This window comes from Schistocerca americana, chromosome 3, assembly GCF_021461395.2.
Source record: "Schistocerca americana isolate TAMUIC-IGC-003095 chromosome 3, iqSchAmer2.1, whole genome shotgun sequence".
NCBI classification, from domain to species: domain Eukaryota; kingdom Metazoa; phylum Arthropoda; class Insecta; order Orthoptera; family Acrididae; genus Schistocerca; species Schistocerca americana.
Genome location: NC_060121.1, coordinates 976822769 through 976849679, shown reverse-complemented (window position 1 = coordinate 976849679; position 26911 = coordinate 976822769). Strand labels below are relative to the sequence as shown.

Here is a 26911-nt window from a genome sequence, read left to right as displayed (position 1 = left end):
TTATCGACAAGACTAAAAGGTCACCTTACTCTCAAACAAGGGCTCGCTTAGATTCGCTGGTCGGATAGTGGAAAATTTTTGTTTCTTCACGGAAGACACTGGCTACGAGTCACTTACACTGGCACGCTGTTCAAATGATGGGCCAGTAACTGGCTGAATTCACTGGGCACATCGAGGGTATAGAAACGAAGGCAACTGGACTTGTCACGTACCTCTCGGCTTCATTGGTGTAACAGAAATGTTGAAAAATTCTCAACTGGTGGGCACTCTTGGCAAGACACAAAGTAGATCCCTGTAAGGTATCTGGAAAATCCTAAGAATCAGTTCTTACTGGGAACATGTGAATGCGTTTAGTCTTTTACATATTATTTCAGTGTAGATCGTGAAGCTATAATCAGAATGTTAAAAATCTAACACAACACATAATCAACCATTTTCCGCATGCTCCATCGTTGGGTGGCAAACGTTTGTTGTTCTACGGTGATATATAGGGTGGAGATGAGGCTCGATACATAAACTGATATATAGGGTGGAGATGAGGCTCGATACATAAACATGAGAACTGAATGCACGACGGGGCCTGAGGTTCATATACGTAAAGGTATGCTCTACTGCCGTATGGAAAGCTCGTATTTTTAAATTTTATAGCGTCCAAGATTAATGGTCTTGTACCCACAAACAGACGAGGATCGTATACAAAGGCCGTGTAAACCAAAACAGCGACACCGTGTCCACTACTAACGTTGTATGACCATTACATTTAAAAAGTTAGGCGTTTAAGCTGTAAAATGCCTCTTCGTTTCCATCTTGTATCCTTTCAAACCACACTACCTTCTCTTGAGAGATTACAAATCTCAATAAACTATCAAAGTCATCCTACGGCTGTTCGGCTCTTCACATACACCATAGATTGTGTCTCGGCGTTGCCTGCGTCGCCTTACCTTCAAAACATAGAGGGGGAAGGGTTATCAGCCTGCTAAACTTTCTTAGACTCTCTGACTAATTGTGAGAATTTGGGGATCGTTACACTGTGAGATCATCAGCGAGACAAGCTCGTACAATATAAAAATATAAAGCGCGTAAGAGAAACAGAGGAATAGACAAATACAGCGAGTGAAACACCGGAATAGAAACAGAACTACTAAAAAACTTTATTTACTTTAAAATAACTCGATTCGTTGACCAGTTAGCCAGTTTTCGCTAAGTTACGAACACCACACAGGCACTGGAAACACGATTGAGTTTATAGACCTATATCTCTAACGTCTATCAGTTGTAGAATTTTGGAACACGTATTATGTTCGAATATAATGACTTTTCTGGAGACTAGAAATCTACTCTGTAGGAATCAGCATGGGTTTCGAAAAAGACGCTCGTGTGAAACCCAGCTCGCGCTATTCGTCCACGAGACTCAGAGGGCCATAGACACGGGTTCACAGGTAGATGCCGTGTTTCTTGACTTCCGCAAGGCGTTCGATACAGTTCCGCACGGTCGTTTAATGAACAAAGTAAGAGCATATGGTCTATCAGACCAATTGTGTGAGTGGATTGAAGAGTTCCTAGATAACAGAACGCAGCATGTCTTTCTCAGTGGAGAGAAGTCTTCCGAAGTAAGAGTGATTTCAGGTGTGGCGCAGGGGAGTGTTGTAGGACCGTTGCTATTCACAATATAGATAAATGACCTGGTGGATGACATCGGAAGTTCACTGAAGCTTTTTGCAGATGATGCTGTGGTATATCGAGAGGTTGTAACAATGGAAAATTGTACTGAAATGCAGGACGATCTGCAGCGAATTGACGCATGGTGCAGGGAATGGCAATTGACTCTCAATATAGACAAGTGTAATGTGCTGCGAATACATAGAAAGACAGATCCCTTATCATTTAGCCACAAAATAGCAGGTCAGCAACTGGAAGCAGTTAATTCCATAAATTATCTGTGAGTACGCAATAGGAGTGATTTAAAATGGAATGATCACATAAAGTTGATCGTCGGTAAAGCAGATGCCAGACTGAGATTCATTGGAAGAATCCTAAGGAAATGCAATCCGAAAACAAAGGAAGTAGGTTACAGTACGCTTGTTCGCTGACTGCTTGAATACTGCTCAGCAGTGTGGGATCCGTACCAGATAAGGTTGGTAGAAGAGATAGAGAAGATCCAACGGAGAGCAGCGCGCTTCGTTACAGGATCATTTAGTAATCGCGAAAGCGTTACGGAGATGATAGATAAACTCCAGTGGAAGACTCTGCAGGAGAGACGCTCAGTAGCTCGGTACGGGCTTTTGTTGAAGTTTCGAGAACATACCTTCACCGAGGATTCAAGTAGTATATTGCTCCCTCCTACGTATATCTCGCGAAGAGACCATGAGGATAAAATCAGAGAGATTAGAGCCCACACAGAGGCATACCGACAATCCTTCTTTCCACGAACAATACGAGACTGGAATAGAAGGGAGAACCGATAGAGGTACTCAAGGTACCCTCTGCCACACACTGTCAGGTGGCTTGCGGAGTATGGATGTAGATGTAGATGTAGAGTTTAACACACCCCTCTCCAGTCTGCGATCGAAAGCTCTGCTAGTCATTTCCGTATTGCTGCATCCTTCCCTGCGTCAGAATGTTTCACTGTTTCCTACCCAATGACACTCTTCTAATACAGAAGTAGTAGTGTATTATTTTAGCTTTGTCACACCTCAGTTTTCACTCCTCCAGCGCCCCTGTTCTCTCCCTACCCGCTCACACACTCTGCAACTGTCACTTTCCCTCTTCTCTCCGAGTCCCTCTCCCGATAATTTTCCCCCTTCACCTGTTACCCCGTCTCCGTTGTAAATCCACTGCAAATTCAACAAATTGGCTGCTTCGAAACTGTTACTAACAGTCTTGTAGGACAAGTGCACATGTTCTCATTCTCTGCAAAACCTTGAAACACGTATGTAACATAGCAGCGATGGCGAGGCATTGTAGCATCTGTGACCAGAGAGTATGTGCTTGACCGCGCGAGTGTTGCGAGCGGTTCTCAGTCTGTCAGTCAGTCGTTGCGAGTCTGTAGCTCTGTCTAGTTGAGAGCAGTACTCTGTCAGTAGTCGTCGCGTGCAGTACGCTAATAGTCGTCATGCAGAACGGTCGGTCAGTAGTAGCAGCCCAGTGCGGTTGTGTGATGTAGGCGGTCGGCAACACTGGTCAAGATGGTGAATAAGGTATACTATTAATTAATATAATCATTAGATAATGAAAAAATTTATTTATTGTAATCATTCTCCAACAAGTCCCCCAATAATAATTTTTATTTCAAAAGCATTTTCTCAAAAATTTAATTTTTTATTGAACTCAAGATTTCGTTGCACTTCCCATTTCATTCCACTTCTTTTGAAGAAAAATTCCACTAAAATCACAAAAAAAGAGAATATTATTATTTGCAATGCAGTTCCTCCAAGCGGTGCGCAACAACAAGAGCAGAAATGTGACATCCATTTATTCAGAGGTAAGACTTTAATTCTGATTGTTTTACACAGGGCCAAAGACCGATATTTCGGTTTAATTGAATTTTCTTATCACTGAATAGACTTTAATTTTTTGTGAGGAATTTATATTTGAGTCAGATTGCGATTCTCACTTTTATTGTCATTAAATTTAATTGCAGGGAGGTTACGTTTGGCTCCCATTTCTATTAAGTATTGTCATTACATTTCTTTTAAAATTTTGCGGGGAGGTTACACTTGGCGACACCCAGTCCAGGATCGTATTTCGTTGAGAGTCTTTTGAGCGACAGTCAGATATCTGCTCTTATTTGCATAGATATAATTAGGATTTAGCGCAACGCTTTTAATAATATTGTGACTTTCTTTCTACAGGTCAACGGCAATTTGTTGCTTTGTTGTATTTGTGTGTTGCTTTTGCATTGTTTATTTGTTTTGTGAAGAATTTTGACCATTGTAAAAATGCCGCGAAAGACTGTGAATAGTGTATCGCGAGGTATTATGAATGAAATTACCGACTTAAACAGCGTGACCGACAGTAATTGTGACACGCAGTGTAATGATGACAATCCTGCGTTCACTAACAATCAGTGCATTACAACCATTAATGATGACTTTTATCTTAATGATGAACAAACGAACTCAATTGTCTCTTCTGTTAATTTGACGACAATTGATGACGCGGGACGCTCCATTGTAATGAGCGCTACCCAGCTTAACACACCCGATTTGGAAAACTCAAGTAACGTACAGACAAATTTGTGTAATGAAAATGAACAGGGTACACAAAGTACGACGGATTTATTTAATTCCGAAATAGTGAGTGACAGTGTAGGTCCGACTGATAATCCTTTTTGTAAATTGCAGAATGACCAAATGGTCACACAAAGCGCGACAATTCCAGGTACACATTCAAACAGCACAGATAATGGAGTAGGTAATGCTACATTTGATTTGAATCAATTTATGGCAATAATGTTACAATTTAAGAACGATATTGGTGTAGATATCAAACAACAGAGTGAGAAAATAGACAACAATTTCAAACAACAGAACGAAAAATTAGACAAACAAAGTGAAGATTTTAAACAACTTAGGGAAGATAACAAACACTTAAATGAGAAACTTGACAATAATGACGAAAATCTCAAACAACTTAGTGAACAGGTCAGACAACAGAATAAAAAATTAGACGACAATTCCAGACAGCTTAGTGAACAGATTAGAGCCGTTGCCGCGCAGTGCCATGACACTAAGGAACAGTTGCGCACGGAAATTGAGGCTTGTTCACGAAAAAATAGCGAAGAAATTAAGTCTGTTGCGCAAGAATTAAGGGAAATGCAGACAGCCGCAACAGAAACACTCAGAGACGAAATTAGCGGAGTCGCTAAACAATGCTCTGAAAAAGCTACACAATTACGGGACGAGTTTAAAGCAATGACGGTAGAACTTTCGCGCACAGTGGACGCAAAGATAGACGCGAAATTCGAACAGCAGAACACTCAGATAAACGTGCGCTTTAATCAGCACATACAAAACAGTGATACGCGTTTCCGCAGATTTATTCAAGATCAAAACAAAGTAAAACGACAAGTCATGGAAACAATCACTGCACAAAGACAAGAGGACAAACGTAAAATGTTCGCGAAAGCGAAGACGTATGTAGACAATAATATTACTACAGTGTCCGACAAAATTAACACCATAGAACAATTGAACGCGGAATTACGGGATGAAATTTCTGATCTTAAATCAAAAACAGATACACACACAGTAAATATTCAAACAGTGACAGATAGATTCGAACAATTAGATCTAACACAGGATTGCGATGTTATCAAAGCTGATGTTAAAAAACTGAGCGAAACTACGCGCAAGTTGCAAAAACAGATTAATGCGTCTGATTCTAAAACCGATGATCAGGTTAAAATACTGACTGAAAAATGTGATGAATTGGCCAGTCGTATTGATGTTATCGAAAATACTAATGACAATAAATCAGACGATACTGCACCGGTTTCATTTAACCAAACACCTGAATTTCAAAATTTACAGCAGACAATTAATGAGATCGATTCATCTAACAACACGTTACGTAGGAAGTTGTCAAGTTTACAACAAGAAGTAACAGAAATGAAAAACACTTCAGTTAATAACATACAACAGACGCCACTTTATGAACATGTGTCAGAGTCACGCAGCGCGTATAATGTGAGTAATTTACAGAGACTACGAGACGTAAAATCCGAAAAGCCACGCGACTTAAAATCTGAAAAGCTACGTAACTTGAAGTACGAAACGACACAGACGAACAGATTCACACACAAACCCGAACGTGTTATTAAACCGAGTGACGAGAACGTAGATTTCGAGCAATTTGCATTTGTAAGAAAATGTAAGGAACTTAATAATAACAGAACACAGATAAACGATTTACACAGTATACGACAATTTATCTTTGTACATGCACCGCTATTACCTGTAATGCAGAAGCTAGCTTTGAACCTGAGGCGACAATTTGCTATAGTATTTTCATCAGCATTACGTATTATGCAGAAACTGGAATTAGCATGCAGACAGCAATTTATTTCTGAATTTGTACCGCCATTGCCTATAACACAAAAGCCAAAATTTATTTGCAGTGCGTAAAAGACCTCAGGGGATTCATTACGCTTTAATGAATATGTGCCGTAGCGAGCATAGGGCCCCGAGCTGTAGTAGTGCTGTTTCATCTTTAGTTTTCTGCACTGCTGCTTTCTCTTCTACTATCCTTTATATCTATCAAAACAGCTCTTTAACTATTGCTCTACCTAGTATTAAGAAACATTGTAATGAAAACCCGATGTGACAAACTTTTACCGAGTGTGGCAACATTCTTTAGGCACTCCAAAACCAGCGTAATTTTAATTACAGATTAAATCGTAATCATCAGTATGTGTAAAATTAACAGCAAACGCATTTTTTTTGTAACAATAGACGTTTTTCACCGCAACAGCATGAAAGTCAACCGCTTAGCATACCTAACCAACAATGCAGTCTACAAGGTCAACCAAACTTTAATGTTTCGCCGCGTGCACGTATAGTCCTAGCTCCAACAAATAGTAACGCATGGCAGCAAAGAAATAACTACGTACAGATAACACACTATTTCAACTCGTATCGCAATGCGCCGTATAGAAATTACTATCATGACAGACGTAAAAAAATGATGAGCACAATTTTCAGCGTACATTTAATAACAGTCGATCTTATGAGCAGCAACAACATCAGCAACAACAAATAATCATGAATGAAACAGACAATAGGTGTCATCCATAGCGTAACACGTCAGTAAGAAATAACAGAACAGTTCATATAGTGGATGTGCCACAACATTCTCCCGTAAATAATAACACATACGATAGATTTTAACCAGATACAGCACAGATTGCATATTACAGTAACGCAAACATTACTTTTGACACGCAGATATTTGCTCACGAGAATGTTATTTGAAACATGCTTTGTTGAATGCTCCACTTTTATCGCACCCAGATCTTGCTAGAAATTTTTTCATTACCACCGACAGTTCCAACACCGCTTTAGGCGTACACATTTTCCAGGAAATTGAAGAAGAAGGCTCAACAGTAATTAAAAACATCGCATTTGCAAGTCGCATTTTGTCACCTGCTGAACGAAATTACTCCGTTACAGAACTGGAAACATTATGTGTTGTATGGGCTTTCACGAGATTTCGGCACTTTCTTTATGGCAGACATACCACCGTTTACACAGACCATAGAGCTATACAATTTTTGCTTTCAGCTAAATTTACTCACGACAGATTAAGCAGATGGAAACTATATTTACAGGAATTTAATTTTACAGTAGTTCACATTCCCGGCACGCAAAATGTTATAGCAGACGCACCATCGCGTTCTCTCGGCAACAATCAGCAAGACGTAGCAACCAACTTCTGCAAAACAAATTTCAGTGTCATGTACATTCAGCAAGTTGCATTTGAAAACTTTATTTCATCGTCATTACAGGACATAGCAAAGGAGCAAAATAAAGACAATGTGTGGAAAGAAATTAAACACCTTTGGCAAGATAGAAAAAATGTTACGATTAGAAACCATTACACTGTACGCAATGACGTTCTGTTTCGCCGCTCTCATCCTGACAGCAACAATTGGTTATTATGCATTCCTGACGAACTGGTTAACAAATTAATCTGGTACACTCATTTAAGCTACGCACATTACGGAGCACGAAAATGTTTTCTTATACTGAGACAGAACTGTTATTTTACTAACATGGAAAAACGTATACGACGAGTTTTAGCGTCTTGCAAAATTTGCCAGAAAGCTAAATCAGACACCACTTCACATATTCCTCCATTACATCCCATTATACCTGTTAAATTAAGACATATGGCTGCAGTAGACATTTTTGGTCCGATTCCGAGAACTAGCAGAGGTTTTTGCTACATTTTTGTCGCTGTTGAGCTCACTTCAAAATTTGTTACTTTCACTCCGTTACGCAAAGCTACTGCTAAAACTGTTTCGAAAGCATTTGTAAAACATTTTCTATCTCATGTAGGGCATGTGATGAAAGTAATTTCTGACAATGGATCTCAATTTCGTAGTACCATATGGACACGCATGTTACGAGCCAGAAACACTTCTCCGATCTATATATCCAAGTACCACGCTTCTTCGAACCCCTGTGAACGATTAATGAAAGAAATTGGTAAACTGTGCCGAATATACTGCCACAAAAGACATATTGATTGGGACACACACATATTCTCATTCCAAGATGTAATTAATTCCATACCAAATGAATCCACTATGCTATCTCCGTCTGTTATACTGAAAAATGCTGAACCACCTAACAAAATTAAAGAATTAATAACATTTCCTACATCTCGTCGATTACGACACCACGAAATAATTGACATCGCGCTGAACAACATCAAACGTGCCGCAGAGCGCCGGAGAAGACAGCAAAAACAGGTTTGTACACGCCGCGACTTTCACGTTGGACAGAAGATATTGATACGTACACACTATCTATCCAGTAAATTAAAAGGTAAGTGCAGTAAATTTGAACTTCTATACGCAGGTCCGTATCGGATTCGCAGCATCCCTCACCCCAATGTTGTACACGTCGAAACTTTGAGAACTAGAAAATCGAAAGGCAACCACCATATCTCAAACATTAAACCGTTTATTGAATGAAGACACTGTATGATTCAACACACTATGATGCCATTTACTAATGCAATTATTTCACGTGACTGATTACGGATGATTATCGTATTTTTTCTTGGCAAGTGCCCGGCAAGGTAAGGTTAGCAGGTCGCTTTTCTTGTCGTTACACATCAGACCGTGCACATTTTCCACTTTTTTTGTGTGTATGATTGTACTCCAGTTTTGTTTGTATGCACTATGAAATAGTTAAGATATAACACACACCAGTCGACTTTGACATTTTTTTTTGCCTTATGACATCTCAACATCGTGACTGTTTCACATTTTTTTTTGCTGCTGCATTGTATTATTCTGTGTATATTTTTGCATTTGAACACTGTCAATGTTTTTGACATATTACGTTTTCTGTCATGTTATGCTGTAGGGTTAATTATGTTACCATAAACCAGTCATTATTTAGTGGCTATATGATTTAAATGCAAGACATTAATCTTTGTTCATGAATTTCAGAAAGGAATGATGATTCTAAGAAATAAATTTAGCATAAATGGGAATTTCACCTAGGGAATAAACGAAAGGAGATGCAATAACTTTATGAGGAAGAGTAAATGGATCAGGATTGGCAGGCATTAACAAGAATATACAATACTCATCGTAGAATAGCAGTCTTAACTAATTTTTTCTTTCAGAATACAAGGTGATTGATGCAGGCTGTCAGACTGAACTACATATCTTAGTTTTAGTGATGAAATATGCTAGAGATAAGGAATAGTTATGTAATGAGTAATGAAGTGATTTTTTGCAGATGATAATGAATACTGATGAATAATGATGAAGGATATGATGTTATGAATAACGAAGTTTTTCTTTACAGATGATGATAATAGTGAAGTTATGATGATATGGATAATGAAGTTTTCTTTACAGATGAGGATAATGTTGAAGTTATGTATTTATGTTATGTAGTTATTTAAGTATTTGTTGCAGTTTGCTTTGACAGCAGGTGTAATATTGCATAGTAGGATGACGGAAAGTTTTGGAAAGGACAGCTATGAAACACATTTTTATACACATTTCGCTACCTGTTAATTCGAAGTTCACTACTTTTCAGCATAGTGTGCGTTTCTTCTTTCAGGTCAATAATCCATTTTGTAATTTTTCCAGGAGAAGTTTGTCATGATACTTACTAAACCTGTTACTTATCATACCTGTTCTAGTACTTGCATTTTTATATTTTTACCCATTTGTGTGTATCGTTTATAAATGTGATCACATGTACTGCCTTGTTACATAATCTTGCTACAGCTGACTCATGACGAATGACGTTACCTATCCTCATTTGCTGCAATAGGTCAAAAGCAAATAGTGTTATGTTTCAGCAATTAATTATCGATCCCAACGCAATGCATTGCTACCAAAAAAATGTATTACCAGTCCCACATAATGTCACTAGTTTATGATAATTCTGAATAATACTGATCAACTCTGAATAGCATGTCACTTGAGTAATGACCTCTTAATGAGACTATATTCAAAATAATGCTTTGTCACTAGCTAATAACTGCCACTGTTTATTGTAATGATACTACTTATAATGCCTGTGATTACTAATGATTTGACTGTAATTAACTGATTTTAATAATGACTTTGTAATGATGTGAATACTACTGAAGGAGGAACACTGTTTATTGTAATGATACTACTTATAATGCCTGTGATTATTGATGATTTGACTGTAATTAACTGATTTTAATAATGACTTTGTAATGATCTGAATACTACTGAAGGAGGAACACTGTTTATTGTAATGATACTACTTATAATGCCTGTGATTTTTAATGATTTGACTGTAATTAACTGATTTTTAATAATGACTTCGTAATAATCTGAATAATACTGAATGATGATTCTATTCAATACTTGCTGGCCACTGAGTGCCAATAATTAATGTCACTTGAAGAATTGTTATTAATTATGCCATTAATTAGCCCTTTTTTTTCCCATGTTGAGTTTTCATGTTTTGGTTAATGGCCAATGAGTGCCAATAATTTGTATCACTCAATGTATTATGTTAATGCTAGGCCAATAATTGACTCTCCTTTTCAATTAAGGCTTCTGATGAACATTATTCTGTCTTACTAAATATACTTTGTAACTGGCCAAGGACCGCCACTGTTTATTGTAATACGATTACCCATGATGACAGCTAGTGATTCTTAATAGATTGTAATGACACATAATTAATTAACTATGGTACTGTTTAATAATGCTTTGTAATTAATTAAGGCTAATAATTCTTACTATATTGGAATGACAAATGATTAATTAATTAACTGTAATTAGACAAATGATTAGTTAACGACTGATGATTAATTAACTGTAATTAGACAAATGATTAATTAACGACAAATGATTAATTAATGACAAATGATTAATTAACTGTAATTAGGAGAAGGTTAATGATTCTTAATTATACTCTGTGACAAAAAAGAATGCGATTATTTCATAATGCTTTGTAACCAGGAAAAGAAGGCTACTGATTCTATGTACAACAATTAATGAACATTTTCTGTAATACTACATACTTGGTACAGAAATGTTCAATGACTGGGCTATGAATGCCACAAACTATTAATTAAGTCTGTAATTGTCAATATTATGTGACTTGATGTCCTTCATCTCATAAGCTGACTACCCTGAATTACTGCAATGTCCATTTGTCCTGTTTATCCTAGTGATCATGGAGCACTATCTTTGGTTTTGCACTAATTCTACGTTGGTGTGCCTTGTAAGAGCGTGGTGTTGACACGACATGCTGTCCACCACCGTGAGCAATGAAGACGTTATTATGGTCCCACTGTTTGGTGTACCTAATGTACTGCCAAAATGAAAACATGGAACATTACTACGACAGTTCAGTGTCTTTGCTACACTGATAAATTCTGATGGGAGAAGATCTTCAAGTTGTGTCACTTGGTGTTGTACTTCTGTGGAAAGATATGGACTTTCAGAACAGCTGTGTGCAATCTAAAGTGCTACAACCATGATGCAATCCTTCCCTTTCCTATCCTGATTCTTGTCACATAAAGGAAAAAATTTTTTTGCTAACATCATTTATGTTCATAGGTTATACATTTTTCGATTCGCTGAACTCCAATGCGAGTACACTTATGTCACTTGTCAACATAATATTTTTTGCCAGTCTGTTTATTTGTTCTGAATATGCTAAAGAATTTTTTCAGTGCCTGTGCACTTTGTTATCTGTCAAAAAAATTTGTATATACATTTTTCTGATTTGCTACTATGTTTTGTATTCACATTTTGTCTTTGTCTGATATATTTTGTACTTAGTGCATGTGCACAACATTTAAATATTCTGTAAGTTGTAGGATTTTGTTAATTAATGAAAAATTTTGCCGCGCTTGGCAAGTCCAAATGACTCACCATCGCTGCCAAATTTTTGCCCCCCCAGTGGAGGGTTATGAAACACGTATGTAACATAGCAGCGATGGCGAGGCATTGTAGCATCTGTGACCAGAGAGTATGTGCTTGACCGCGCGAGTGTTGCGAGCGGTTCTCAGTCTGTCAGTCAGTCGTTGCGAGTCTGTAGCTCTGTCTAGTTGAGAGCAGTACTCTGTCAGTAGTCGTCGCGTGCAGTACGCTAATAGTCGTCATGCAGAACGGTCGGTCAGTAGTAGCAGCCCAGTGCGGTTGTGTGATGTAGGCGGTCGGCAACACTGGTCAAGATGGTGAATAAGGTATACTATTAATTAATATAATCATTAGATAATGAAAAAATTTATTTATTGTAATCATTCTCCAACAAGTCCCCCAATAATAATTTTTATTTCAAAAGCATTTTCTCAAAAATTTAATTTTTTATTGAACTCAAGATTTCGTTGCACTTCCCATTTCATTCCACTTCTTTTGAAGAAAAATTCCACTAAAATCACAAAAAAAGAGAATATTATTATTTGCAATGCAGTTCCTCCAAGCGGTGCGCAACAACAAGAGCAGAAATGTGACATCCATTTATTCAGAGGTAAGACTTTAATTCTGATTGTTTTACACAGGGCCAAAGACCGATATTTCGGTTTAATTGAATTTTCTTATCACTGAATAGACTTTAATTTTTTGTGAGGAATTTATATTTGAGTCAGATTGCGATTCTCACTTTTATTGTCATTAAATTTAATTGCAGGGAGGTTACGTTTGGCTCCCATTTCTATTAAGTATTGTCATTACATTTCTTTTAAAATTTTGCGGGGAGGTTACAACCTTGACGGTACCATCTTTGCTCCACGGCCTGACCATTCCTTTTGCGTCCTCCCGAGAATAGGATTTTCGCTGTGGCGGAAAAATTTACATGGTACCACAACCGTGACATCCCGACTACCTGTCATCTTCTGAGACCACCTTGGAGTCACTAAGCCACCGCACTACGCAAACTGCAGCATCCAAAAGCCCTTTTGGCCATCTTATCTACGATTTCTGTACACTCTCTCCCAACTGCTTCCAGTGGCAGAAAATTATCCATGCCAGCTGGTTTCCAGTTCCTGTCGATTGCACCCACCGAATTTCTTAAGCCCCAGTTACTTTGTTCGCATATAGTAAAACTGAAGCGTGAAAACGTGATTGTTCATTTAAATCCGTAGGAGCAACAGCTGTTAAAGTTCCGAAGTGCCATAGAAACGTAACAGAATTTTTAAATTTTGAACAATGTAGTTTGTTATATGTTATGGAATGATAAAAGGCAGACGCAAATGAGTTTTAGATGCAGGTGTCCACCCGCTTTTCCGACCGCTAGAATTTCTGATGCATCTGAGACCCCCTGTTACGAAACAACTTGATCTGAAAGTCATGAAATAGCAACCGCTCTGCTGAGCTGCTTCTACAAGGCCTTTGTAGCGCCATCCATTAGACTTTTTTTAGAGAGATTCATTGTATTTTCCTCCTCGCGTGCCACAGGTAAACGCGTCGCCGTCGCTGACGTCAACGACTGTGAACGACCGCATCCTCAAGTACAAGCTCATCGACAACATCATCTCCGTGGTGCTGCCCCCGGACGGCGTGCCCGAGTAAGTATGCGCTCTTGTCATTACGAGGCAAAGTAAACCTGACAGTAAATGTCAATCTTTTTAGGCGAAAGTGCACTTATTTTCCGTCCCATTCCTTGATAATTGCACTTTGACCTATAGCTGTTATAATCACTGCTTGTACTCACAAGATTCTCGAGAATGAAGTTTGCTGTCTGACGTCCCGTCGACGACCAAGTGATTAGAGACGGAGCACGACCTCGGATTGGGGGAGCATGGCAAAGAAATCGACCGTAACGTTTTCAGATAAACAATCCGATATATTGCCTTAACCCATTCTGGGAAACTGGTGGAACGGCAGAACTGAAATTTGAATGGTCGTCCTACTGAATACGACTCCGATGTTTTACCACGGAAAAACCTCCTCCAGCCACAAGTTACTTTAGACGTGAGGACAGATGGAAGCAAGAGGGTCCCAAACGTGGTGAAAAGGGTAGATCATACACTGAAGCGCCAAAGAAACTGATATAGGCGTGCGTGTTCAAATACAGAGATATGTAAACAGGCAGAATACGGCGGTGCAGGTGCCAACGCCTACGTAAGGCAACAAGTGTCTGGCGCAGTTGTCAGATCGGTTACTGCTGCTACAGTGGCAGGTTATCAACATTTAAGTGAGTTTGAACGTGGTGTTACAGTTGGCGCACGAGCGATGGGACACGGAATCTCCGAGATAGTATGAAGTGGGGATTTGGGCGTACGACCATTTCACGAGTGTACCGTAAATATCAGGAATCCGGTAAAACATCAAATCTCCGACATCGCTGCAAGAACGGGACCAACGACGACTGTAGAGCATCGGTCGACGGAACAGAAGTGCAACCTTTCCGCAAATTGTTGCAGATTTCAATGCTGCACCATCAACAAGTGTCAGCGTGCGAACCATTCAGTCAAACATCATCGACATGGCGTTTCGGAGCCGAAGGCCCACTCGTGTACCCTTGATGACTGCACGTCACAAAGCCTTACGCCTTGCCTGGGCCCGACAACACCGACATTGGACTGTTGGTGACTGGAAACGTATCGCCTGCTCTGACGAGTCTCGTTTGAAATTGTATCGAGCAGATGGACGTGTGCGGGTATGCAGGCAACCTCATGATCCCTGTACCGTGCATGTCAGCAGAGGACTGTTCAAGCTGGTGGAGGCTCTGTAATGGTGTGGGCGTGTGCAGTTGGAGTGATATGGGACCCGTGATACGTTTAGATACGACTCTGACAGGTGACACGTACGCAGGCATCCTGTCTGATCACACGCATCCATTCATGTCGATTGTCCATTCCGACAGACTTGGGCAATTCCAGCAGGACAATGCCGCACCCCACACGCCCAGAACTGCTACAGAGTGGCTCCAGGAACACCCTTCTGAGTTTAAACATTTCCGCTGGCCACGAAACTCCTCAGATATGAACATCATTGAGCGTGCGGGCAAGCCCTGCAACGTGCTGTTGAGAAGAGATCTCTATCCTTCACACTCTTAGACGGATTTATAGACAGCCGTACAGGATTCACGGTGTCAGTTTCCTGCAGCACTACTTCAGACATTAGTCACATCCACGCTACGTCGTGCTGTGGCACTTCTGCGTGCCCCTGGGGGCCCTACACGATATTAGGCAGGTGTATCAGTTTCTTTGGCTCTTCAATGTATTTTCATGTGCGGCTGCAGCAAAGGGAAGTCTCGAACGTGAATAACCTTCAAGTCAAATACAGCCATCGCTGAATTCAGCTGTCCATTTTGCATCTGGTGAAAATGAAGGAGAGCACTTCTTACGAGGACCTCCGCGTTTTTTATGTGAACATTCTTAAAGCTTTTTCGATAAAACAAACTTCATTAACATTCTAAATCTTTATTCTTCATGTCTATGTTTTTATTTCTCAACATACTCATCCTGGCGCCAAACACATTTTTCCCAACGAAAGAGCGGTTTATTGAGACCGTCACTGTAGAATGTTTGAATTTGTTGACAGAGCCACAACCTCATCTGTGCTTGCACCCTTTCGTCACTACCAAAGTGAAGTCCTCGGTGTTCTTTAAGTTTTGGAACAGATGAAACTCGGATGAGGCCGAGAGTGGAGTGTATGGATGTCTGGAGGATGACTGATGGTTGTGGACCCAAGTAGTCGGATTGTGGCAGATGTCACAGCGCTCGTGTGTGGTCTGGCATTGTCGTGCTGAAGGGCAGGGTGGACGAACTCTTTGAATTCGCGCTTTCAGATTTCTCGATTACAGCGCGCTGTTTCTCGCGCACGCACATACAGGGTGTTTCAACAATGACCGGTGTATTTGAAACGGCAATACAAACTAAACGAGCAGCGAAAGAAATACACCGTTTGTTGCAATATGCTTGGGACAACAGTACATTTTCAGGCGGACAAACTTTCGAAATTACAGTAGTTACAATTTTCAACAACAGATGGCGCTGCGGTCTGGGAAACTCTATACTACGATATTTTCCACATATCCACCATGCGTAGCAATAATATGGCGTAGTCTCTGAATGAAATTACCCGAAACCTTTGCCAACGTGTCTGGCGGAATGGCTTCACATACAGATGAGATGTACTGCTTCAGCTGTTCAATTGTTTATGGATTCTGGCGGTACACCTGGTCTTTCAAGTGTCCCCACAGAAAGAAGTCACAGGGGTTCATGTCTGGCGAATAGGGAGCCAATCCACGCCGCCTCCTGTATGTTTCGGATAGCCCAAAAAAATCACACGATCATCGAAATATTCATTCAGGAAATTAAAGACGTCGGCCGTGCGATGTGGCCGGGCACCATCTTGCATAAACCACGAGGTGTTCGCAGTGTCGTCTAAGGCAGTTTGTACCGCCACAAATTCACGAAGAATGTCCAGATAGCGTGATGCAGTAATCGTTTCGGACCTGAAAAATGGGCCAATGATTCCTTTGGAAGAAATGGCGGCCCAGACCAGTACTTTTTGAGGATGCAGGGACGATGGGACTGCAACATGGGGCTTTTCGGTTCCCCATATGCGCCAGTTCCGTTTATTGACGAAGCCGTCCAGGTAAACCAAATGCTGCCCACATGCATATCGCCATCATCAATCCTGTGCACTATATCGTTAGCGAATGTCTCTCGTGCAGCAATGGTAGCGGCGCTGTGGGGTTGCTGCGTTTGAATTTTGTATGGATAGAGGTGTAAACTTTGGCGCATGAGACGATACGTGGACGTTGGCGTCATTTGGACCGCAGCTGTAACACAGCGAACGGAAACCCGAGGCCGCTGTCGGATCACCTGCTGCACTAGCTGCGCGTTGCCCTCTGTGGTTGCCGTACGCGGTCGCCCTACCTTTCCAGCACGTTCATCCGTCACGTTCCCAGTCCGTTGAAACTTTTCAAACAGATCCTTTATTGTATCGCTTTTCGGTCCTTTGGTTACATTAAACCTCCGTTGAAAACTTCGTCTTGTTGCAACAACACTGTGTTCTAGGCGGTGGAATTCCAACACCAGAAAAATCCTCTGTTCTAAGGAATAAACCATGTTGTCTACAGCGCACTTGCACGTTGTGAACAGCACACGCTTACAGCAGAAAGACGACGTACAGAATGGCGCACCCACAGACTGCGTTGTCTTCTATATCTTTCACATCACTTGCAGCGCAATCTGTTGTTGAAAATTGTAACTACTGTAATTTCGAAAGTTTGTCCACCTGAAAATGTACTGTTGTCCCAAGCATATTGCAACAAACGGTGTAATTCTATCGCTGCTCGTTTAGTTTTTATTGCCGTTTCAAATATACCGGTCATTTTTTAAACACCCTGTAGTTTCTTTACACACCTCCATGTTACGCGTTACAGTGCGGAGCTGTCTAGCAGCAGAGGGTTGCAACTTGTGTCAGTGAAACGGAAAGTCGACCGAGCAATGGGCATGACATGTAATACCTCAACTGATTTTTAAAACAAAATTAAAAATTTGGAGACATTACTTTCCAGCACACCCCTTTGTTATCTTCACAAACTTTGGCTGTATTTTTGTTGGTTGTAAACTGCCCAAAACAAGGAATGTTATAACAGCTCGGTAGTTTAGTTTACTCATTTTGCAATACCCACAAAATGACTATTTTAGAAAGAAATATTAACACTAAATATCTACGTGAGATCAAACCCGCCAGGTCTCGGTTGGGCGCGCCGGACTCGGATCGAATCCGTCCAGCGGATTAACGACGAGGGTCGATGTGCCAGCCAGCCTGGATGTGGTTTTTATGCGGTTTTCCACATCCCACTAGGTGAATACTGGGCTGGTCCCCAGGTACTGCCTCAGTTACATGGCTCGCAGACATCTGAACACATTCGCACTATTCCATCAGTTACGCTAGATGCAGACAGCTGGGGTACACTAATTCCTTCCTGGGGGGGGGGGGGTATGGGGGGGGGGTGCCAGGAAGGGCATCCGGTCACCCCTTAACATTAACATGCCACATCCGATAAACCAGCAGATCCCGCAAGTCGGGATAAATGCTTCGAAAGAGAGAAATATACGCGAGATCAAGCGAACACTTGCCTTCCTTTATACACGATTTTTACCAGTAAAATCAGTCAAAACATTTTTTTTTCAAACCCTGCTCTGTCCGAAGATAATGACGCTTCAGTTTGCCCTTGTATCTCGTCTTGCTCTTCAGCTTTCACATGAAACATCTCACCCACGCAGTCTGTTGTCACGAAACTTACCTGTCTAAGAATGGTTAACACATGTGCAATAAAACGTACGTAGCTCGTGGTCTACTGGCTAGTGTTGGAGCCTCTAGATCACGGGGTCTCAGGTTCGATTCCCGGCAGGGTTGGTGATTTTCTCTGCCGAGGGACTGGGTACTTGTGTTGTCCTCATCATTCGTGACTGTGGTTAGACTGGACTATGTACAAAAGTTCGACTGTGTAAAAATTCGGACTTTATACGGGCACTGATGACCCTGCGCTTGAGCACCCCATAAACCAAACATGACCAATACAAGCACCAAAGCGAACATACCCTTCTCCAAATACTCCAGTCTACACCAATGAATCGGCGATTGGTGAGCAGGTCAGCACCAGTCAGAATAAGGGCGTTAAGGCCCTTTCTTACATCTTTCTCGCATGTTAATAGTAATGAAAATGGGTGCTACAGTAATGTTGTGGAACATCGACTTCGTGCCACGCCTCATCGACCGACATCGATGCCTGTCCTCAGTGCAGCACTGCGTGAAGAATGGGCTGCCATTCCCCAAGAAAACTTCCAGCACCTGATTAAACGCATGCCTGCGAGAGTGAAAGCTGTCATCAAGGCTATGGGGTGGGCCAACACCATATTGAACTCTAGCATTACCGATGTAGGGCGCCACGAACCTGTAAGTCATTTTCAGCCAGGCGTCCGGATACTTTTGATCACATGGTGTACGTATGCAGCACTACAATTAACATAATTTCTGTGCAATTGTGAATATTAAAGGGACGGTTCTCGTTTTAACATTCGGTCTGTTAATGTTGTAAAAAACAAGGTTTGAAATGTTGTACGTACAGTTCTTTATGTATACACTGTTTACAAGCGACAGAGTTACCTTTCCACTTAGCCTTATCTTTTCCCTAGCATTTATACGGTGTAGTACAAGGTCCGCTTTTTCGGGTTTTGGCCAGTTTTGTTTTCTGTTGGTTATCTTTGTCTCCGGGTGCTACTCCCGACTTCACTATCGCCACTGTAAGTCGTGCGAGAAATCAGTCTGTCAATCGTCTCAACGCTGTTCTGCGTGGTGTCGCATTGTAAGTTTTCTTGCGTCGTATTTTCTGAGGCGGAATTGAGAAACCAGCCCAACATTTGCCTAAATGAGGGTGGCAAAGCGACCAGAAACTGACCTCAGCGTGGTCAATATACCGGCACAACGCCGTTAATTCGATGCGCGGATTCGATCCAGTTCTTGTCCATCTTCCTGTCTCGCAAGCCAGTGCGTTGTGCGTTGCGTTGTACAGTCCACACTGCATGATCAAATGTGTCTGGACATCCCAATATAATGAGGAACTGGCCACTAGATGCCACTAAGGCGCAACCGCCAGTGCAAAAGGAGGTGGGCAGTATTGTGTTGTCAGTAACATCAGAAAAGGTCGCTTACGAGACGTCAGTGACTTCGAATGTGGACTACTCTCTGCATGTCGGTCGAGTAACAAATCCGTAAGGGCACTTCAACCATTCTGAAGCTGCTCAAGTGGTCTGTTGGTGGTATGGTTGCGAAGTGGAAACGTGAAGGAACAGCCACAGCTAAACCAAAATCAGGGAGGCATGACTGAGGGACAGCATTGCGAAGAGTGGTTGTAAAAAAATAGCATTAAATCAGCGGAAGGAATCACCCGTGAGTTCCAGACTAGTACCAACAGTCCAGCGACCACAGTGTCTTTGTTTAGGGAGTTGATAAATGGGCTACAGTCGTCGAACAGTCCCTCCCTCATGAGCCCCACGTTTCTGTAGCCACTGCTAAGCGGCGCTGCAGGTGGCGCAAAGATCGACGCCACAGGACACTGGGTGACTGGAAACGAGTAAATTGAATTACGAATAGCGCTGTACCCTTGGCAATCCGACGGAGATATTTGGGTGTGACGAATACCTGGTGAACATTACCTACCGTCATGTGTAATGTCAAAAGAGAAGTACGCAGGAGGCGGTGTTAGGTATGGGGGTGTTTTTCGTGTTTGGGGCGTCTTTCCTTTACTGCGCTTAAGAAAACTCTGAATGCGGAAAAATGTGAACACATCCTACGCCACCGTGTACTGCGTCCAGTTAGATTAGATTAGATTAGATTTACTTTCATTCCAACTGATCCATAATGAGGAGGTCCTCCAGGCTGTGGAACATGTCAGAAAAACAACAATACATGACAAATATTTACAACTCAAACAAATAAGCTAATGTACCATTCCACAGGTCCCAAGTGGCATGGCCGTCATTTTTTTATGAACGCTATATGAATGAATCATTTGACAAATACTAATGCACTGAATTTAAAATAAAAAAGTTTTTTATTTATTTATAAGGTAATAAACGTTAAATACAACTACTAACAGATGTGAAAATTACCGAACAATCAATTTAATAAGCCACAGCTGCAAAATACTAACACGAATTCTTTACAGACGAATGGAAAAACTAGTAGAAGCCAACCTCGGGGAAGATCAGTTTGGATTCCGTAGAAATACTGGAACACGTGAGGCAATACTGACCTTACGACTTATCTTAGAAGAAAGATTAAGGAAAGGCAAACCTACGTTTCTAGCATTTGTAGACTTAGAGAAAGCTTTTGACAATGTTGAGTGGAATACTCTCTTTCAAATTCTAAAGGTGGCAGGGGTAAAATACAGGGAGCGAAAGGCTATTTACAATTTGTACAGAAACCAGATGGCAGTTATAAGAGTCGAGGGGCATGAAAGGGAAGCAGTGGATGGGAAAGGAGTGAGACAGGGTTGTAGCCTCTCCCCGATGTTATTCAATCTGTATATTGAGCAAGCAGTAAAGTAGTAGGTATTAAAATCCATGGAGAAGAAATAAAAACTTTGAGGTTCGCCGATGAGATTGTAATTCTTTCAGAGATAGCAAAGGACATGGAAGAGCAGTTGAACGGAATGGACAGTGTCTTGAAAGGAGTGTATAAGATGAACATCAACAAAAGCAATACGAGGATAATGGAATGTAGTCGAATTAAGTTGGGTGATGCGGAGGGAATTAGATTAGGAAATGAGACACTTAAAGTAGTAAAGGAGTATTGCTATTTGGGGAGCAAAATAACTGATGATGGTCGAAGTAGAGAGGATGTAAAATGTAGACTGGCAATGGCAAGGAAAGCGTTTCTGAAGAAGAGAAATTTGTTAACATCGAGTATAGATTTAAGTATCAGGAAGTCATTTCTGAAAGTATTTGTATAGAGTGTAGCCATGTATGGAAGTGAAACATGGACGATAAATAGTTTGGACAAGAAGAGAATAGAAGCTTTCGAAATGTGGTGCTACAGAAGAATGCTGAAGATTAGATGGGTACATCACATAACTAATGAGGAAGTATTGAATAGGATTGGGGAGAAGAGAAGTTTGTGGCACAACTTGACCAGAAGAAGGGATCGGTTGGTAGGACATGTTCTGAGGCATCAAGGGATCACCAATTTAGCATTGGAGGGCAGCGTGGAGGGTAAAGATTGTAGAGGGAGACCAAGAGATGAATACACTAAGCAGATTCAGAAGGATGTAGGTTGCAGTAGGTGCTGGGAGATGAAGAAGCTTGCACAGGATAGAGTAGCATGGAGAGCTGCATCAGGACTGAAGACCACAACAACAACAACAACACAACTACTAAATACTTATTGCATAAAGTGCCATCTGTGAGGCAGTGGTTTGTGAAGAATAACATTTTTGAAATGGACTCTCATGCCCATGTCCCAACTTGGGCCCAGTGCACCATCTTTTGAATGAGGTGGAACGTCGACTTCGCTCAAGACCCCAACGCCAAACATTACCTTCTCTCATTTCCGCTCTTGGCGTAGAGTGGGCTGCAGTTTTTCCACAGACATTCAGACTCTACAATGAAAGAGTCACCATCAGAGCTCATGGCTTTATAATGGTGAAGGGTGGACACGTGCCATATTAATGTCCACCAATAGGTGTCCGGATACTTTTGATCGCATACTGTATTCGCTGTTCAGTTGCCTCACAGTCAGTGAAATCCACATTTTTCTACGCTGTGCATCATACGACACTTCGTTCACACTCAACTGGAAGACATTGCATCAATTTCTCAGGAAGTATTTCGTTTCCAATTGAATCTTTCAAAAAATGAACGTAAATGATTTTTTTTATTCTTTTGTAAGAACGGATAGATACTATTACGAATCACATCATGTTTTTCACATAAAACAGCAGCTTACATTTTATGGAGGTTAATCAGTGCAGTACAGAGACCGATATAGTTTTAAGATCAGAAGCACAATGCATCTGCAAACTTTTATTATTAGGTAAAGTGTTGTGATGAGATAGATAATATTAACGTTCTTTTGTTTCACGACTCTCAGATCTGAGGAATAATGTAAATCTCAGTTTCCTGCATTGTTCATCAATGCAAATTAACAAAATTTGCTACTACCATGTACAAGAGTATACACCAAATTCTTCTATTGATGTTTTCCTTTCTGTTTAATGACTAATTAGATACAGCACTGAATGACGTAAGCAGAGACAAGGTCCCTAGTGAAGTCGATATTCCCACAGAACTGCTGATATCCTTAGGAGAGCCAGCCATCTGGTGTGGATTATGTGTGATAGAGGCGAAACACCTTCAGATTTCAAGAAGGGTCTAATACTTCTAATTCAAAAAAATATATCCTGATACGTGTGAATATATATATATATATATATATATATATATATATATATTGATTTTCTGACAACTTTTCTTAGTATGTTACAATGATTTTTTTATAGTGTAAAATTACTTCTGAGTCTTTACTAATTTTTTCTGCCTTATACAGTTTTCTTTTCCTTTCTGAAGACACTTTAATACCTATAGTGATCCAACGTTTCTTTGAAAACTGTAGGGTGTTATATTTAGTAATTTTCTGGGGCCAACAGTGTTCAAAAAGGGTTATAAATTTATCAAGAAATATGTTGCATTTATCATTGGCATTTGCCTAATTATATACCTCTCCCCAGTTAACATATCTTAAACATTCTCTGAAGTGCTCTGTAGATACCGTGTTCATCAGCCTTACACTTTTACTTAATGCTTTCTGAACTGTACACCTTGCTAAGTTTTTTAAATTAATCAGTTGTGCATCATGGTCTGATAATCCGTTTATTACAGGGAAAGAATGTGTTAGTTTTACATCATCTTGCTGCACAAATACATTATCTATTAGAGTTATACGGTCTTGAGCTATATGTGTAGGGAAATTGATCACTGATTCTAAGTTATATGTCATTAATAACACTTCTACTTCACTTTTCCTATCAGAATTGCTTAGGAAGTTTGCATTGAAATCACCACAGATTAATAACTTCTCCTTTCTGTCTGACAGATAGCATAATAGGGAGTAAAACTTTTTTATGAATAGCTCTCAATCTCCTAATGGGTCCCGTACACTGTTGCTAATACCAACACCACATTATCTAGCTGTAGTTCTCATGCACAAACTTCAAAGTGGTGATCGACACAAAATTTGCTTACTTCTACAGTTTTCTACTTATCTCCTTGTTTTGTGTTTCTCCTTTATGCATGCTAGATCTGCATGTGTAAGATGCTAAATTGTACCCATTTATACTGACACTTTCCATGAAGCTTCGTTTATGCTATTTTTCTTGGTAATTGTCTGTCTAGGCTTTGGCTTTAACCTAAAAAACTTCGCTTCCTGGTCACATTAACCACAGGGATCATCCCTTGAGTGACTGTGCCCCCCCCCCCACCCCCTTACAGTTTCTGCTAATAGAGACTCTAACTTATCTTTCTCCTTCCTATTTAGGTGCCGGCCACGTGTAGTGTATGCCCACCTACCAATAGCATCAACTGGAGCAACATTCATGAGATTTCGCTTGTGTCTGGAGCATCCTGTTCAGCTCAGTTTGGGTTCCAGAGAAATGTTGGAACATGCGAGTCAACACTGACTCTAAGACTTATCTCAGGAGACAGATTAAGAAAAGGAAAACTTATGTTTATAGCTTTTGCAATCTCATGGAAAGATTTTGAGAATGTTGACTGGAATTCAATCTGTAAACTTGTAAAGAAAGCAGGGGTAAAATACAGAGGGCCAAAGGTTATATGCAACTTTTATAGAAACCCAATACCTCTTATATTTGTCGAAGGGCACGAAAGGGAAGCAGAGATTGAGAAGGGAGTGAGAGAGGGTTGTAGCCTGTTCCCATCATTATTCGGAATGTATACTGAGCAAGCAGTAAAGGAAGCCAAAGAAAAATTTGGAGGAGGAATTAAAGCTCAGGGATAAGAAATAGGAGGTCGATGTTTGCAGATGACGTTGTAATTCTGTCAGAGACAGCAAAGGACTTGGAAGTGCAGATGAATCGAGTGTGCAGTCTGTTGAAAGAAATATACAAAACGGACATTAAGGACAGCAAAACAAGGGTAATGGAATTTAGACGAGTTAAACCATGCGATGCCAAGAGTATTATGTTAGGAAATGAAACACTTAAAGTTGTAGATGAGTTTTCTATTTCGGCGGTAAAATAACTAATGATGGCTGTAGTACAGAGGATATACACTCCTGGAAATGGAAAAAAGAACACATTGACACCGGTGTGTCAGACCCACCATACTTGCTCCGGACACTGCGAGAGGGCTGTACAAGCAATGATCACACGCACGGCACAGCGGACACACCAGGAACCGCGGTGTTGGCCGTCGAATGGCGCTAGCTGCGCAGCATTTGTGCACCGCCGCCATCAGTGTCAACCAGTTTGCCGTGGCATACGGAGCTCCATCGCAGTCTTTAACACTGGTAGCATGCCGCGACAGCGTGGACGTGAACCGTATGTGCAGTTGACGGACTTTGAGCGAGGGCGTATAGTGGGCATGCGGGAGGCCAGGTGGACGTACCGCCGAATTGCTCAACACGTGGGGCGTGAGGTCTCCACAGTACATCGATGTTGTCGCCAGTGGTCGGCGGAAGGTGCACGTGCCCGTCGACCTGGGACCGGACCGCAGCGACGCACGGATGCACGCCAAGACCGTAGGATCCTACGCAGTGCCGTAGGGGACCGCACCGCCACTTCCCAGCAAATTAGGGACACTGTTGCTCCTGGGGTATCGGCGAGGACCATTCGCAACCGTCTCCATGAAGCTGGGCTACGGTCCCGCACACCGTTAGGCCGTCTTCCGCTCACGCCCCAACATCGTGCAGCCCGCCTCCAGTGGTGTCGCGACAGGCGTGAATGGAGGGACGAATGGAGACGTGTCGTCTTCAGCGATGAGAGTCGCTTCTGCCTTGGTGCCAATGATGGTCGTATGCGTGTTTGGCGCCGTGCAGGTGAGCGCCACAATCAGGACTGCATACGACCGAGGCACACAGGGCCAACACCCGGCATCATGGTGTGGGGAGCGATCTCCTACACTGGCCGTACACCACTGGTGATCGTCGAGGGGACACTGAATAGCGCACGGTACATCCAAACCGTCATCGAACCCATCGTTCTGCCATTCCTAGACCGGCAAGGGAACGTGCTGTTCCAACAGGACAATGCACGTCCGCATGTATCCCGTGCCACCCAACGTGCTCTAGAAGGTGTAAGTCAACTACCCTGGCCAGCAAGATCTCCGGATCTGTCCCCCATTGAGCATGTTTGGGACTGGATGAAGCGTCGTCTCACGCGGTCTGCACGTCCAGCACGAACGCTGGTCCAACTGAGGCGCCAGGTGGAAATGGCATGGCAAGCCGTTCCACAGGACTACATCCAGCATCTCTACAATCGTCTCCATGGGAGAATAGCAGCCTGCATTGCTGCGAAAGGTGGATATACACTGTACTAGTGCCGACATTGTGCATGCTCTGTTGCCTGTGTCTATGTGCCTGTGGTTCTGTCAGTGTGATCATGTGATGTATCTGACCCCAGGAATGTGTCAATAAAGTTTCCCCTTCCTGGGACAATGAATTCACGGTGTTCTTATTTCAATTTCCAGGAGTGTAAAATGTAGACTGGCAATGAAACTGTAAGTTTAAGTGATTGAAGCTTATGTATAAAATATCTTACATACTGTTTTACTTCTTGCTTCATCGTCTTTAACGGTGTTTTTTTCCCTTACGTGATATTGTGACGAGGTTTAAAAATGGTGGCACATTATCTTGCTTTACTTTAGTTCTAACACTAGAGGCTTCAGTTTAAGCTATTTGTATGGTTGTTTGCCCTAATAATGTTTCATTTTCAAGGCAAAGGTCCAAACATTCCTTAATATCTCATAGAGGAAAACTATTACCAGCATTAATTATTACATAAAAAGAGGTTAATGATTTCGAATCATGGAGTAAAAAGAAGGAAGACAGTGTAATTTAATATTAAATACATTTCTGCACGTACCTCTAATATGGTGAAAGGCCTATGGCGCACAGCCTACGACCAGGCTACCCTTTAACCCCAGGAATGTCCACCAGTACTCATTCGATAGCAGGCAAAGTTGACCTGAG

General features: G+C 41.4%; 1 protein-coding gene across 1 annotated transcript in view; it reads left to right on the top strand.

Moving 5' to 3' along the window:
* The window catches only part of LOC124606602 (polyglutamylase complex subunit TTLL1), a gene marked incomplete at its 3' end in the record, with an annotated part of 186825 nt that overhangs the window by 147922 nt on the left and 11992 nt on the right, over nt 1–26911 (top strand). The window contains exon 8 of the mRNA XM_047138587.1: nt 13640–13749. Coding sequence (XP_046994543.1) covers nt 13640–13749 — 110 coding nt within the window. The remainder of the gene's footprint in view (nt 1–13639; nt 13750–26911) is intronic.